This window comes from Danio rerio, chromosome 3 (genome assembly GCF_052040795.2).
Source record: "Danio rerio strain M-AB ecotype USA chromosome 3, GRCz13ab, whole genome shotgun sequence".
Taxonomy (NCBI): Eukaryota; Metazoa; Chordata; class Actinopteri; order Cypriniformes; family Danionidae; genus Danio; species Danio rerio.
Genome location: NC_141023.1, coordinates 35,618,448 through 35,635,409, shown reverse-complemented (window position 1 = coordinate 35,635,409; position 16,962 = coordinate 35,618,448). Strand labels below are relative to the sequence as shown.

General features: G+C 36.5%; 1 protein-coding gene and 2 long non-coding RNA genes across 6 annotated transcripts in view; 1 reads left to right on the top strand and 2 right to left on the bottom strand.

The window, feature by feature from the left end:
- Positions 1–16,962, top strand: part of rab11fip4a (RAB11 family interacting protein 4 (class II) a) — a 95,835-nt gene that overhangs the window by 16,859 nt on the left and 62,014 nt on the right. For all 3 annotated transcript variants that reach the window (XR_015479711.1, XR_015479710.1, NM_001002533.2), the window contains 1 exon segment: positions 3,175–3,260. Coding sequence is in view for 1 of the 3 variants with exons in the window: in NM_001002533.2 (NP_001002533.2) it covers positions 3,175–3,260 (86 nt within the window). In the remaining 2 variants the exon portion in view is untranslated.
- Positions 7,666–11,602, bottom strand: LOC147845695 (uncharacterized). Its single transcript, XR_015481021.1, has 6 exons — positions 11,474–11,602; positions 9,987–10,092; positions 8,897–9,023; positions 8,635–8,720; positions 8,305–8,347; positions 7,666–8,207 (listed from the first exon to the last, which is right to left on the bottom strand). It is a non-coding gene; the product is annotated as an uncharacterized LOC147845695 (long non-coding RNA).
- LOC147845694 (uncharacterized) lies at positions 12,179–15,002 on the bottom strand. Of its 2 annotated transcripts, XR_015481019.1 has the most exons (6): positions 14,956–15,002; positions 14,523–14,635; positions 13,424–13,550; positions 13,164–13,249; positions 12,819–12,861; positions 12,179–12,721 (listed from the first exon to the last, which is right to left on the bottom strand). It is a non-coding gene; the product is annotated as an uncharacterized LOC147845694 (long non-coding RNA). The 2 variants fall into 2 exon arrangements; XR_015481020.1 differs by lacking the exon at positions 13,164–13,249.

The following is a 16,962-nucleotide window of genomic DNA, read 5'->3' as shown; positions in this document are numbered from 1 at the left end:
TAAAAGTCTTAGTCAATTATTTGTTAATAGCGAGAATAGTACCAAAAGATAAAGTCATCAATTTTTCATCCTTTTATTTGATTTTTAGTATATAATGCATTTAAAAGAAGCAGGATTTCACCAATCTATTTTCTCCCTTGCTCTGTCTTTAGTATGTGCTAAAGCAGGCCTGTTGTGCAAAGCTTTATATATTTATGCATTACCCACAAAGTATTCCCATTTGGGACGTTCCCGCAGCCAAGTCGAGCTGTGGCCCACTTGAGATGTTACATAGAGCACTGAGCCTTCTCTACACTTGATGTTATGTGTCTATAAATGGATTCTAGGGCTGGACCGCCCTTCACTGTGCGTCTCAGTACGTTATTTATTCATGGCATTTTACTTAGCCTGTTGTATTTCTGCAGATGTGTTTGTCTGTTGGTGTGAGAAACAATGCCGTATATTTAAGAGAACAGTTCACTTTGTCAGCATGATATCTGCTGTTGAACATTCAGTTTTCATAAAAACGTGGATCCTGATATTTTTTCTGGCTCTTATTTGTGTAGTAATGAAGGCCTAAATTTTAGAGTGGGTGTAGTTCAATAATTCAAGCCCAGCTTTAGACACAAGATGATATCAAACAAGGCTCTGAAATCTGTAGTGACAGAAGCTTTTATAAATGCAACACAATGGCCACAGTGTCTAGGTGGGGGTATTTTCACATTTAATGAATTGTTTAAAATACAGTATCTAAGAAGCATATTTTTTTCTATTAAAAAATAAAACAGGTACATGAAAATCCTATAAACTGATGTAGTAATGGCGATGCAAACATGCGTACTTGCGTGAAGTGCATTCATCATCTTTTTGAAGCTTTTTAAATTTTTGCACAATTTTCCAGGTCCACCTATCAATAAATATATCATTTTTGTTTGTTAATTTAGAAGTAATAGGTTTTTTTCTTCCCTGCTTTTCTCCCTTTCGCTGGAACACAATGTAAACGTCTACATACATGTTTGATAGAAGGATGTTGTTGTGAGGTAGGTTTTGTTGTGATAAAAATGTAGGTCAAAAACATACATACATACATACATATAAATATATATATATATATATATATATATATATATATATATATATATATATATATATATATATATATATATATATATAAATATATATATATATATATATATATATATATATATATATATATATATATATATATATATATATATATATTTATATATATATATTTATATATATATATTTATATATATACATACACACACTCACACACACTATATATCAATAGAGATGAGAATAACAGCATTATAAATAAACTGCGTTAGTAAAGTCAATACTTTTTTTAGTGACAATTAATCAATTGAATTACGGTTTTCCCTGTTAGAATGCCGTTTCCCTGTTAGAATGCCATTGTTTCTGACAATAAAAAAATGTGCGTTACTAAAATTTAGACCACTGACACGGTTTTCATGCGAACAGTGTCTCAGGGTGTGTGTGTGTGTGTGGGAAGGGACACATAACCAATCAGTGATGATGATTGGTGTGTCTGAGAACGTGATGATTGACATAGATAGAGTCAGTGACACACACACACACACCAGCGACCAGGAGTCAGACAGATGGCAAATCCAACAAGTTCAAAGGTAGCATTTGCAAACTGGAAATATAAACACTACTTTTCCCTCATTGATGTGAAAGGCAGGAATGTTTATGTATCACGTAACTTATGGCCATGGAAAGAAATAAGCTTTTTGTATCAGTGACAAGTAATTCTAATCTAATAAAGCACCTCACGTCGTCATATGCTGCCACAAAACTTGTGGCTATGCAGGTGATAACGTGAGCTCTGCTACCAAAGTAGAAAACGAAGCCATTAGGTAATAAAAAACCACGCAAAACACGCATTGCTTAGACGGAATTAAACAAAATAATATCTAGACATATAGTTGAGGACTTACTGCTATTGTCTCTTACATTGTCGCACAACAACATTAAAATAGATTGATGTACAATGTTTTATGTTTATTTTATAGTCATTTGACAAATTAGATTATTTTAATGTAACGCAATAGTTACTTTCCCTGGTAATTAGGTACTTTTATAATTATGTAACTCAGTTACTATTTGTGAGAAGTAACTAGCAACTATAACTAATTACTCTTTTAAAGGAATGTGCCCAACACTATGTATATCAAACAATCTGTAAAAATAAAGCAATGCAGTAACAACAGTTACTTACATTTTAAATCTATTTGGATTAAGTGTATATGGCAGATTATTATCTTTTAGTTTTAGTCTTTCTAAAATCCAGCATTGTGCCTTGTTTGTAATCAAATTTCCAGGAAAATGAAGTGAATAAATGACCAAATTTACTGACATGGTATCAAGCATCTTTTACATTTTTTAAAAAATATATTAACTTTTTCTACTGTTGGGATCATAAGAAAGTTGATGCAAGATACTGTCCAGCATCTGTGTGTCAGTAAAGCATTGTCTAGACCTGCACTTACCTCTTATTATTTAACAGGCAGTGGTGTAGTAGATACAGGTGTCATTGATCTTCTGTTGAAATGGAGTTTCTTTTTTCCTAATATTTGCCATCAGCTATGTGACAATAAATGCAATATCAGTCCTCTTATTCATTTTATTTTATACAAAAACAGCTGGTCCCATTTTGTGTTTCCATTATTGATTGAAGTGTAATATCCTCAGGGGACATTATCCAAGACACCATTCTCATTGTCAATATTACTAGAACATTATTGCACTTTTCATCTTTTACTTGCTCAATTTTTATTGCTCTAGCTTGATATTTGTATAACATACAGTCAAAACCAAATTATTGAGTCATTCATTCATTTTCTTTTCAGCTTAGTCCCTTTACTAATCAGGGGTTACCATAGCGAAATGAACCGCCAACTTATTTAGCATATGTTTTACACAGCGGATCACTGGGAACCCAACACTGGGAAACACCCATACACTCTTGCATTCACATCCACACACACTGACTTAGTGGCTTGAACCTGCGAACTTCTTGCTGTAAGGTGACAGCGCTACCCACTGCTCCACTTATTTACTTTTCTGAGGAGCCAAGGATTAAGCAATAGATAAAGTGTATTTAATCACTATAGTAATGACATTAATATTTCTTTTTTTACAATTCAGGCTGTGAGGAGATCCTAAAATCGGCACTTGGGACCCCCACCATCGCAGCACAGCCGTACCAGACAGACAATGGCTACTACTATCAGGTAGGCACGAATTGGATACTTGATATTGTTTTTTTTGTTTCTGACATATAGCCATTGGCTCTCCAATCATCATGAAAATAGGTTTGCTCTACTGAAAACACTTTGTCTTGAACTTTGTTGAGAGCGTCTTGTTTGTCTTTATTTTGCTTGCACGTCGTGAACCTAAATTGCACCTACTGGATAGTGTCCATTTACTGCATTGTGGGAATCAAAGAGGGTCTTAAAACTACTGTTTCAAAAGTCTAAAAGGTGTCTATAGATATCAAGCATATATTGTTCACTCCAACACATGTTGACACATCAGTCAAGCTTGCATCAGCTGACAGTCAGTTGTTCATGACGTGTACCAGTCTGGTTCTGACATCAGTCACATTAGTCTATTTAAATCATATATCTGGTCCCTGTTCAGCATTTTTCTGCTCACCAATTCTACACTGCCTCCACCATCCCTAACTCCTTCTAGCTTCAAAGTATATTAGCCAAGTAAATGGCAATCAGCCTCATTTCTCTTGCATTTACATAAACTCATAATCAATCATAATGGTTTATGAATGCTTTCGGGTTCTGTTCTGTTACACCATGAGGAGTTGACTTGCTGCTACTCTCCCTGCTCTGCCCATTCCTGCTTGCACTTTTGCCCAGAACAGTACTATGGCAGTGGCATGGGGCAGTGTGTAGATTCTTTTTACTTTTTTATTGTATTTGGCTTGATCAATAACCCATCTTTAAGATTTTCTTAGATGTATACACACACTGATATTGTTCTTTAGAGAGCAGAACCATCTCATCAACACTAACTGTTTGCTTAATATATTTATATTTGACAAAACTGATGCTGTCTGAAATGACTGAAGGGTTTAAAAGGTCTTCCGTGCTTGCTTCAGTACAGATAAATGTTTTCTTTTTTTAAAATCTACATTCTAAAAAAGGCTGGGTCGTTTTAGCTCAACGTTAGGCCAAATATCGACAAGCCCATTTTTTTTTTCTGTTAAATCTAAATTACACTTTTAAACTCAGCAGTCAATAATTGACACAACGGTGGGTTACAATAACAGTTTAAAATGTATCAATAATATGCAAGGAGATGCAATTAAAACTATTTTAATCCACATAGGCTCATTCTGAAAATGTACCCTTATATAATTTTCTGAAGATTGCGAATTATTTGGCCAGAGCTACATATGGCTGCATTTAGTGTTTTAAACGAATGATATGGGGTGGTATGATGTTCCTTTTCTTGCTTACCAGCTGACCGCTTACCTTCTTATGGACGGCTTTCCCGCTGTTATCAGTTTGTCTAGTTAGCTCGACACATACATTAGCGGACTTGAGATGCAAAGCAGAGTTGACCACGACAACGGGGTTTGAGTCTGGTGAAAAACGGTTCCAGAAAGCAGGTAAAACAAAAACAAGCCAACAAAAAACAAGTAAATAACAGGGTGAGAATGTGGTGAAATCTGAAAACTTTGTAAAAATCAGGTGGGGGCTTTTCTTTTTCTAGATTACTTTTTAAAACACTGCGATTGGGTTTAGTAAAGAGGGTGGACGGGTTAATTGGTGCTTTTTAAAATACTATTGGTTGGTTTTAGGGAAGAGTGGGTGGGTTGGTGGATCAGTTGGTTGGTCAGTCAGTAAATTAGTCAGTTAACAGCAGCCTCTGGTGGATTTACGCGAGAACAGCAGGCGCAAATGGAACTTGCAAGAGAAATTTGAGATCTGGAAAAGCGTACACATCGGCCTCTGGTGGATTTACACGTGAACATCAGGTGCGAATGGCACTCCTGAGAGAGATTCGACATCTGAAAAAGCGTACACAGCTGCCTTTGGTGTATTCGCGAAAACAAAAACTGCAAAAAAATGTAGCTCCTTGTACGTATTTGGCGCTCTCCAGAAAAGTATATCAGGGTACATTTTCAGAATGAGCCTGGGTTGGATTTAACCCTATTTTTTAAAAGAAATACTGTTTTGGCTATAGTCTGCATTCAGATAATCGCTGCGCATATCTTGGTTCACTTTTCTGCAATACATGCACTCCTACTCACTCTTTTTGTGTTCATTTGCACCATATAAATGCATTTAATGCAGCGGTAAGCCAGAAATTGTAAGCACTTCTTTTGGCAGTGTGTCCGGACGCATTAGGACACTTAACAGGCAGAGGCATCTATTGTTCTTCGATATTACATCGAAACGACCTTCCTTTCGTTTGCCTCAGTAGTACAGATACAGTACTTGGCTTGTGTGAATTTGATGTATGAGTAAGTGTAGCCAAAAACTCGCCCCCAGCATGTCAGCCCTCACTCACACATACACAGCTATCCATACTGCCACTGTTTCACAGGCAGCCGCTTGAGTTACCGCTTAAGCCTTGTAAAACATAACCTGACACGGGACGCTTTAATGGCGGCTGTCAACATGCCGTATATGACTCAATGGAGCTGTCAATCAAACAGAGTGAAGAGGAGTCCTGACATCCACAGACACTTTCGATATGCAGAGACACTTACGTGTGGTATTATGCAATTAAGGACTTCACAGCTGCATCCACAGGTCAGGTCAAATCTGATTATTTGTGCATAACCTATTGCAGGGGTTATCAAATCTATCAGCTTGCGACTCCCAAAATACCAATTCCAATGACCCAAAATATCATCGAAAGTGGTTATACATACATAAACATTGCACATAACAGTGCAAACACACCAATAGAAACTACATAAACATGAGAATATTGACAACACAAAAAAGTGCAACAGTCCAACAACTACAACATTTGTTGAAGTCATTATTCATTCATTCATTCATTCATTTTGTTTTTGGCTTAGTCCCTTTATTAGTTAGGGGTTGCCACAGTGGAATGAACCATCAACTTATCCAGCATATGTTTTACGCAGAGGATGTCCTTCCAGCCACACCCCAACACTGGAAACATCCATACACTCTTGCATACACACACACACACACACACACACACACACACACACACACACACACACACACACACACACACACTACAGCCAATTTAGTTTTTTCAATTCACCAATAGCAAAACAAACCATCGTTATACAATTATTGCCTAATTGCCCTAACCTGTCTAGTTAATTTTTTTTTTTTACCCTAGTTAGGCCTTTAAATGTCACTTAAGCTGTATAGAAGTGTCTTGAAAAATATCTAGTAAAATATTATTTACTGTCAACATGGCAAAGATAAAATAAATCAGTTATTAGAAATGAATTATTAAACTAATATGTTTAAAAATGTGTTGAAACTATCTTCCCTCCGTTAAACAGAAACTGTGGAAAAAAATAAACAGGGGGGCTAATAATTTAGGGAGGCTATTAATTCTGACTTCAACTGTATGTGGACATACAATGGAACAAAATGTTGTGTCTCGCAGGACAGACACTCAAAAATAAGTATTTAGGCCTAACAAATAAGCCTTATGTATTCTGATTGCAAATTCATTTTCCATCCATTTGCATTTCATACTTTATAACTAAAAAACTAATATTTGTTAGCTGAACATAAATGAAACAAAAAACAACAAGATTTATGCAGTAATACCAATGCATTCAATGTGTTGTAAATGCTTCTTATTCATTCATCTGTTGTGTGGAGTATGGAGCTGTGTCAATTTTGCCCCTGAATATTAAGTTAACCAATCTCATAGAATTTAACTTTTTGCTAGATATAATTATACTATATTCTTGTAATAGTATTAGTATTTAGTCTAGTAATAGTATTTAAATTAACAGACTGAAATTGATTCTAAGGAATCTGACAACATACATATAATGAAAGACTAATGGATGTGACAGACAAAGGAGACATCCAGAACATGCTGGATTTCCTGGCCTCCGGGATTGGGATTGAGAATTGCTTGCTTGGATCAGATAAATAATCTAACTTGGACTGACATTCTGGATTAGGCTACTCTGTATGAAAACAGATACATTTTGTATTTCCTGTGGTGCTTTTTCATTGTTCTGCTTCATATTTATATGCAAATAAAAATGCAAATGCGAAACAATGACAACAGGGTTTACAAAACCGAGATTATAGTTTATTAGTACATGCTAAGAGGCAACAGTGGAAATGTAGCAAGCTGACACGTTCATTTTTATTCTGCACTGCCTTATCTGCCTGCACAGCAAAATATGGGGACCCAAAACAACTCTATGGGTGTTAATTTCAACACTTTGAAAGTGTCTCATGGGGTCCACTCAAAACAAAGTTAAATCAACACTTTCAAAAGGGTTGGCACATTGACACCGAAGTAAGGGTTAATTTTAACTCTGGGCAGAGTTAAAAAATTTAACTATATTTAACACCGCCTGGTGTAATATATTGTTATTTTATTCAACTCTCTTGAGTGTAAATATGGTAAAAAGGTCAAATAGACTGTAAATTACAAAAGAAAAAACATTTTATTTGAAAACATTCACCACTTCAACAATTCATTCAGTTTTAAAATGCAACAATGTCAAATATGCTTTAAATGTTTTATTAGTACAGACAGTATCAACAAAATATGTATGACCAGTGCTCAAAAAGGCTGTTTCAGTCCTTTGGTCCAAACTTGATGTGTTATCAGAGCAATTTGAAAGTTCAATATATTGTCACTCATAGTTTACTTCTGAACGCATAGTTTTCTTCTGAAATTACATTTTAAACAACTTGGCTTGCAAATCTTTCACTTCTGGTATTTCCTTGGTCCTCCATATTAAACAGAGCAGTTTAAATGAAGGTATAAATGCTGTAAACTTATGTGAAAACAAACTGGAGCTAGGAAATCTCATCAAGCTTGTCCTGTGAATGAAGTGCTTCCCAGCCACAGGATGACCTTTTTATCCATGACGATGTAGTAGCTGCTGATCGCTCGTCTGGTGGTTCCTGATGCACGGATATAGGGTGATGCTCATCTAAGAACTCTTCAAGACTCCAGCATGACTAAGAAAAATGTTTGAAAACAAATTGCAATCAAATTCGATTATATATTTAAAAGAACATTTGAAGTAAATAAAACATTCAAGAAATCTAAACTCACCTTTTGAAAATCTACATAATGATCCACAACTTGACTCTCCCAGCTGGTTGAGGTGACAGGATATGGAAAAGTAGAAAAAACACATACATCACTGTTGGATCTCCAAAAACAATTAGGTTAACCACTATGACTAGAACTGGAAAAACAGGCAGCTGTCTGTCCAGAATCCTGAATTTAACACAACACTTGGAGCAAAATTTAGAGGAGCTTAAAATCTTTTATATCATTTAGTGATGCTGACTTCCCCAAAATATTGGCCACAGTGTAAAAAATATTCATAAACAACAGTTTTCTGTAAGCGTGTGTGTGCGTGCGTGCGTGTTTCTTTACCAGATTCAACTTGTTAGGCCCTTTCAGGTCCAGTATTGAGGCCACCTTTACTGGAGTCTAGCAGATGTTTCAGGTCCAAATATAACCTAAAATATTAGGATAAGCAGAAGAGGAAAAGTGCAAAGTAAAGAGCAAAACATTATTTAAGTAACAGTTCACCCACAATACAAAACTTTTCACCTTCATGTCATTTGTTATTCTCTAATGCTCTAATACCCTCTCAGCTTATTGTGAAACAAATACAGAACTTTATCAAACATACCTTCATTATTATCACCACATATGACCAAGAAGGTGTGCTTGGTCATTTCACCAACTCTGGAAATACACCATCCGTCTCTAATCAGCCACCCTCACAGGGTCTTGTGTTATTGTATAGAGAACTGTGGCTGTTAAAAAAACAACAAAAAATTAGTATCTAACATATATGCATAACCTTCAGATAAAAGGAGAGATGAACATCACAAAGTATGCCTCACACTTTTTCAGATATCTTTTGATTCAGATGTTGATTATTGATAATAAATCTACAAATCAAACCTGTATCATCATTAGGCTGCTCAAATATGAATCAGTTGATTAATTTTACAGACAGGTGGCTGTTTACAACGCACTAAATTGTCTTTAATAAAACGGAAATGTTGTGTACAGTACATGCTAAGTTTAGCCTATAGTTTTAAGCACAATATCATGCGGGAGAAAAAGCTTGACTAAGATGTTCCTGACTACAGAAATAGCCTAACTTACTAACGTCAGACATCCCGAGTTGGGAAAAGTAATTTTCGGGGGATACAGAGTTGATTTGCGGGAGGTAGCGGGAGAGATGAGAACCTGAAGAACAATGGGATGAGTTGCGCGCGACGTACCTAAAGAGCGGTGGGGGTGACTTGCGCGCGACGTACCTGAAGAGCTGGGAGGGATGCGGTGGAGAGGGGTGTGCAAAGTGTTTAATGAACGGGCGGGAGACGCGCGATTTCCGGGAGATTATCATTCATTTGCGGGCATCTACTTGGGCATCTGGGAGTCTCTGTGCATTTGCGGGATAACGTTAACGTTAGTCCCACAACTTCCGGGAGACTTCTGTAACCTTAAAAGTCTGAGAAAGTGCAAACGCGGTCATTTAAAGACATTAATGTTAACATTCCGACTTTAATGGTTGTCAACGCTTAATATAATTCAAGCGTACGTTATCACACGAGTCTATCAACTAACGGTATATGGACGGCCACGAATGAACCAGTTTAAAAGGGCCGCGGTGTTTAAAACAACCAAATTAACGTACACGAATAACAAACAATCATATGTTTTAGTCAGGAAGCCTTTTACAAGTAAGCATATGTTCATTTACTCACCAGATATGTTTTAGAAACTCTCCAGAGCTTATGGAAACCGTCCTGTGTTGCCGTTAGCATCCGGCAGAGTAGGCTAGGCTGCTCCGGGGATTCCCTCGCTAGTTTGCTTCGAATTAAAGGAGAAGTGTCGATTTTATTTTACAGATGGGTAACAACGCACAAAATGGCATTAAGCGTGACAGAAATGTGTTGAACATGTACATTTGATGTTTTTATGCACTATGTATGCGTCAACATATATAAAACATTCTTGAAAAGAAGTCAATAGTAATGCAGTTAAGCTAGATACACAAACGACCATGAATGAACCGCAGAAGATTAAAATTTTCACTCCATTCTAAAGTTATTAACTTAACAATATGTTTACAACTGTATTTCCTTAGAGAAAGTCAGTAAAATACCAACATTTAGGTAGTTTGACCAATGACTGTAAAAAATATGGACGACGCGACAGCCCTTTTTCCCATTGAACGCCTTGAGGGCAAAACGCCTGCTTGACGGGCACAAACTGTCGCAAAAGACTGCTGAAATTGGAGCCAGACATGCGCAGAAGGATTGTCTGATGGAGCCAGAGGAGGGGCCGCGAAAATAAGCAGAGTCGAGCTTCCAATCAAACGGTTTATGCAAAATCAACTACGCCCCCCGAACTTCTCAGCATGCGTTTGCTGTCATATCAACACAAATGGATGTAATAACGTTAACAAATATGAGGGTTTTATATATTCAATCGCGCCAGCTCCGGGCCACAGCGCATAACTTACTCGCGGCGTCGCGGGCTGATTCCGGCTCGCATGCGGCAGCGCCGGCTCGCTCGGCCGCCGCATCTGGCTCGATTGACTCGGACTGGAATCGGGCAGTGAGTCCAGGCATCCGGAGTAGGTCCAGCAGAGGTAACATTAGTCAGTCTGAGCTCTAAGAGATAAGTCTCTGGCAGGCGAGAATCTAGCCGGATCTGTGTTTTGCTATCTGGGTGGCTAGGCGTGTATCAGCAAACTAATAAAGCCCGAAAAAAGCCCTGAACTTAGCGAATAAACAGTGTTCCACCAGGATCATGTATGTCAGAAACTATAGTTTACTGCTGAACTCATTTTGTCATGGTAAAATAACACAGAAATCGAATAATAACATTTCAGTCTACTTCAGTCTCCTGCCGAAGCTCAGACGCCGCGCTTTGAGAAACTGTCAATCACAGCTGTCAATCACGATGACACGCCCAGCATTAAATTACTGCTAAAAACAAACTGTTTACAAAAATGAAGATCTGCACCTATTTCAGCACAATAACCAGTGCCTTAATCGACCAGAACTATCTTTCGGGACATTTTATTGCAAGTGTAATATTTTTTTTTATTTGGGCTCAAGTCTCCTTCATTAACACGGAGGAGGCGGGCTTTATGACTTGTACTGCAGCCAGCCCCCAGGGGGCGATCTAACGGCCGAAACCTTCACTCAAACGTAGGCTTGCGGCACACTTGAGTTTGACTCACCAGTTGCTGTTCTAAACCTCAGATGGAAAATGGCGTCTGAAAAATTCTTCAGTGACTGGGGCTGCATGAATTCCCGGATGTTGGAAATAACACCACCAAGTGTAGAAAAGATAACTCCTTGATTTCGCACTGAATAAAATCAATTCTAACTCTTATTATATTCATTTATCAAAATCTAACTCTTTAACGTCAACACTTTACTCTGATATGCTTCAACACCGAGAATTTAACTCAGATGAATTTGCTGTGTGTGTTAAAACTCAGCAGCTGTAAATTGTCATTGTGCTCTCATCTTGTACTACGCAGCAACCTTGATTCTGCTAAATTATTTAGCCTATTTTCACTAAAATTGCCTTGAAAAATGAAAATATGCATAAATTGTGTCAAAATCTCATTAGAATCTTTAAATTCCTGTATGAAAAAACTATGGAAATTTATAGTATATACACAGCAAAATATGGGGACCCAAAACAACTCAATGGGTGTTAATTTCAACCCTTTGAAAGTGTCTCATGGGGTCCACTCAAAACAGAGTTAAATCAACACTTTCAAAAGGGTTGGCACATTGACACCGAAGTAAGGGTTAATTTTAACTCTGGGCAGAGTTAAAATATGTAACTATATTTAACACCGCCTGGTGTAATATATTATTTTATTCAACTCTCTTGAGTGTAAATATGGTAAAAAGGTCAAATAGACTGTAAATTACAAAATAAAAAACATTTTATTTGAAAACATTCACCACTTCAACAATTCATTCAGTTTTTAAAATGCAACAATGTCAAATATGCTTTAAATGTTTTAATAGTACAGACAGTATCAACAAAATATGTATGACCAGTGCTCAAAAAGGCTGTTTCAGTCCTTTGGTTCAAACTTGATGTTTCATCAGAGCCGTTTGAAAGTTCAATGTAGCGTCACTCATAGTTTTCTTCTGAACGCATAGTTTTCTTCTGAAATTACATTTTAAACAACTTGGCGTGCAAATCTTTCACTTCTGGTGTTTCCTTGGTCCTCCATATCAAACACAGCAGTTTAAATGAAGGTACAAATGCTGTAAACTTGTGTGAAAACAAACTGGAGCTAGGAAATCTCATCAAGCTTGTCCTGTGAATGAAGTGCTTCCCAGCCACAGGATGACCTTTTTATCCATGACGATGTAGTAGCTGCTGATCGCTCGTCTGGTGGTTCCTGATGCACGGATATAGGGTGATGCTCATCTAAGAACACTTCAAGACTCCAGCATGACTAAGAAAAATGTTTGAAAACAAATAGCAATCAAATTCTATGATATATTTAAAAGAACATTTGAAGTAAATAAAACATTCAAGAAATCTAAACTCACCTTTTGAAAATCTTTATGATGATCCACAACTTGACTCTCCCAGCTGGTTGAGGTGACAGGATATGGAAAAGTAGAAAAAACACATACATCACTGTTGGATCTCCAAAAACAATTAGGTTAACCACTATGACTAGAACTGGAAAAACAGGCAGCTGTCTGTCCACAATCCTGAATTTAACACAACACTTGGAGCAAAATTTAGAGGAGCTTAAAATCTTTTATATCATTTAGTGATGCTGACTTCCCCAAAATATTGGCCACAGTGTAAAAAATATTCATAAATTTACAGTTTTCTGTAAGCGTGTGCGTGCATGTGTGTGTGTGTGTGTGTGTGTGTTTCTTTACCAGATTCAACTTGTTAGGCCCTTTCAGGTCCAGTATTGACACCACCTTTCCTGGAGTCTTGCAGATGTTTCAGGTCCAAATATAATCTAAAATATTAGGATAAGCAGAAGAGGAAAAGTGCAAAGCAGAGCAAAACATTGTTTAAGTAACAGTTCACCCACAATACAAAACTTATCACCTTCATGTAATTTGTTATTCTCTAATGCTCTAATACCCTCTTAGCTTATTGTGAAACAAATACAGAACTTTATCAAACATACCTTCATTATTATCACCACATATGACCAAGAAGGTGTGCTTGGTCATTTCACCAACTCTGGAAATACACCATCCGTCTCTAATCAGCCACCGTCACAGGGTCTTGTGTTATTGTATAGAGAACTGTGGCTGTTAAAAAACAACAACACATTAGTATCTAACACATATGCATAACCTTCAGATAAAAAAAGAGAGATGAACATCACAAAGTATGCCTCACACTTTTTCAGATATCTTTTGATTCAGATGTTGATTATTGATAATAAATCTACAAATCAAACCTGTATCATCATTAGGCTGCTCAAATATGAATCAGTTGATTAATTTTACAGACAGGTGGCTGTTTACAACGCACTAAATTGTCTTTAATAAAACGGAAATGTTGTGTACAGTGCATGCTAAGTTTAGCCTATAGTTTTAAGCACAATATCATGTGGGAGAAAAAGCTTGAATAAGATGTTCCTGACTACAGAAATAGCCTAACTTACTAACGTCAGACATCCCGAGTTGGGAAAAGTCATTTTCGGGGGATACAGAGTTGATTTGCGGGAGGTAGCGGGAGAGATGAGTAACGTTACCTGAAGAGCAATGAGATGAGTTGCGCGCGACGTACCTAAAGAGCGGTGGGGGTGACTTGCGCGCGACGTACCTAAAGAGCTGGGAGGGATGCGGTGGAGAGGGGTGTGCAAAGTGTTTAATGACCGGGCGGGAGACGCGCGATTTCCAGATTATCATTCATTTGCGGGCATCTACTTGGGCATCTGGGAGTCTCTGTGTATTTGCGGGATAACGTTAACGTTAGTCCCGCAATTTCCGGGAGACTTATGTAACGTCAAATGTCTGATAAAGTGCAAACACGGTCATTTAAAGACATTAATGTTAACATTCCGACTTTAATGGTTGTCAACACTTAATATTATTCAAGCGTAACTGTTACGTTATCACACGAGTCTATGGACTAACGGTATATGGACGGCCACGAATCAACCAGTTTAAAAGGGCCGCGGTGTTTAAAATAACCAAATTAACGTACACGAATAACAAACAATCATATGTTTCAGTCAGGAAGCCTTTTACAAGTAAGCATGTTCATTTACTCACCAGATATGTTTTAGAAACTCTCCAGAGCTCATGGAAACCGTCCTGTGTTGCCGTTAGCATCCGGGCAGAGTAGGCTAACCTTAGGCGGCTCTGGGGATTCCCTCGCTAGTTTGCTTCGAATTAAAGGAGAAGTGTCGATTTTATTTTACAGATGGGTAACAACGCACAAAATGGCATTAAGCGTGACAGAAATGTGTTGAACATGTACATTTGATGTTTTTATGCACTGTGTATGCGTGAGCATATATAAAAACATTCTTGAAAAGAAGTCAATAGTAATGCAGTTAAGCTAGATACACAAACGACCATGAATGAACCGCAGAAGTTTAAAATTGTCACTCCATTCTAAAGTTATTAACTTAACAATATGTTTACAACTGTATTTCCTTAAAGAAAGTCAGTAAAATACCAACATTTAGGTAGTTTGACTTACCAGTTGCTGTTCTAAACCTCAGATGGAAAATGGCGTCTGGAAAATTCTTCAGTGACTGGGGCTGCATGAATTCCCGGATGTTGGAAATAACACCACCAAGTGTTGAAAACTTAACTCCTTGATTTCGCACTGAATAAAATCAATTCTAACTCTTATTATATTCATTTATCAAAATCTAACTCTTTAACGTCAACACTTTACTCTGAAATGCTTCAACACCGAGAATTTAACTCTGATGAATTTGCTGTGTATTACGGTGTTTTTAAACCATATTGTAAAGTACTTAAATTATTCTGTTTTGGAACATTTATAGTTGCCGCAACTAGCAATACACACAAACACCTAGTTTATTCCTATTTAAGTTGGGCTAATATAGATTTCCAGAAATGTGAGAAATAAAATTAAATAAAATAAACTTAAAATAAAATAAACTTAAAATAACTATTACCACAACTTTATAACCTGTGATGGATTTGTAAAAATCATTTTCAATTTTATTTATTTGCTTCACCCTCAATCATATGGACAAACAATGAATTTGGACTGACATTCTGAGTTTTTGTTGTTGTTGTTGTTGTTGTTGTTTTTTATTCAAATATCTCATTGCTACATGTTCTCTTTACTTGGACATCTCTGAGTTTTTGACCCAGGCCCACATCTTTATAATGATATCAAGTGTTTTGTGGCATTCAGTGCGTGTTTTCTATCCATGCAGTTACTAATATACTCTTAAAGATAATTAAAATTCACTTTTAGCAAATATTGGCATGTAGTCTTACTCTTTTTGTCCTCTTGGAAAATGAAATGGACCTAAATCTATTGACTAAGCTCAGATGTAGGATTTTGTCCAATAATCTAATCTCTAGAATGAGACTGTCTCATCTCCCTAATTATATACAAATAATGCATTGCTGGTAAACAGACAGAAATGCAAAAGTGCTGTCCTCCCAGTGATGATCGCAGACCTCTTTTTCAGTCTTTTTCTTCATAGTCAAAGTGTCTTCACTGTTGTTGTTTTCCATAGTAAAATGGAATGAAATGAAGGCTTGTTGTGTATTTCTGTTGTGCAGAAATGTTCAGGGTGCATTTACACAGTGATGTTTGAAAATGTAGATCTGTTTATATATGATTAATTAATAATCTTTGCATAAGCCAAGATTATAAAATGCTTTTGTTTGCTAAATCATGTTAACTATTTGTTTTGTTCATGCACAACCATAGTGAAGTGTTATCGATTCATTAACAACATTAAGAATAGACTTGTTCTTCAATTTTGATCGAATTTTATATAGATTTACTTATACTGGACAATTTAACATTCACTGTAAAACCCAACAGTCAACTTTGTGAAATGAAATGAGTGTAGTTAACTCAAAATTTACTGAAAGTTAATTCTACACATTTGAAAAGAGTTTTGAACTCAGTAAATTAAACAACTCATTACTTCAGCTTAAATTGAGTAAGTTCACAGTCCTCATATAGATACATTTTTTTTAACTCAAATGGTTTGTAGCAATCAGTTTCCTCAAATGGTTTAAGTTGCCTTAACTCATTGGGTTTTACAGTACTCAGTTGGTTTTAGTTTGCTTCATTTATTGGGTTATACTGTACTCAAATGGCTTCATTTACTCAAATGGATTGAGTTCACAGTACTCATTAGGATTAGTTTTGAACTTAAATGGTTTGTTGCAATTGGTTTTCTCAAATGGTTTGAGTTATCCTAACTTCTTGGGTTTTACAGTGTACAATTGTGTTTAGTTAATAAGCAATGAGCTTAAAAAGGTCCATTTAAACACTCTAAAAAGATTTTTTAAATGAATTCTTCACATGCATTTGTATATTGAACCACTTATGTTAATGACAAGAGTGTCCTGGGCTGCCAAAATTACAGTCAGTCAGTCAGTCAGTTAGTCAGAAATGAATAAATGCATCTCTATATATTTGATAACCTTGATTTTATCTAAATATTTTGTAAATCAGCACTAAATCATTGTGAAAATACAGTAT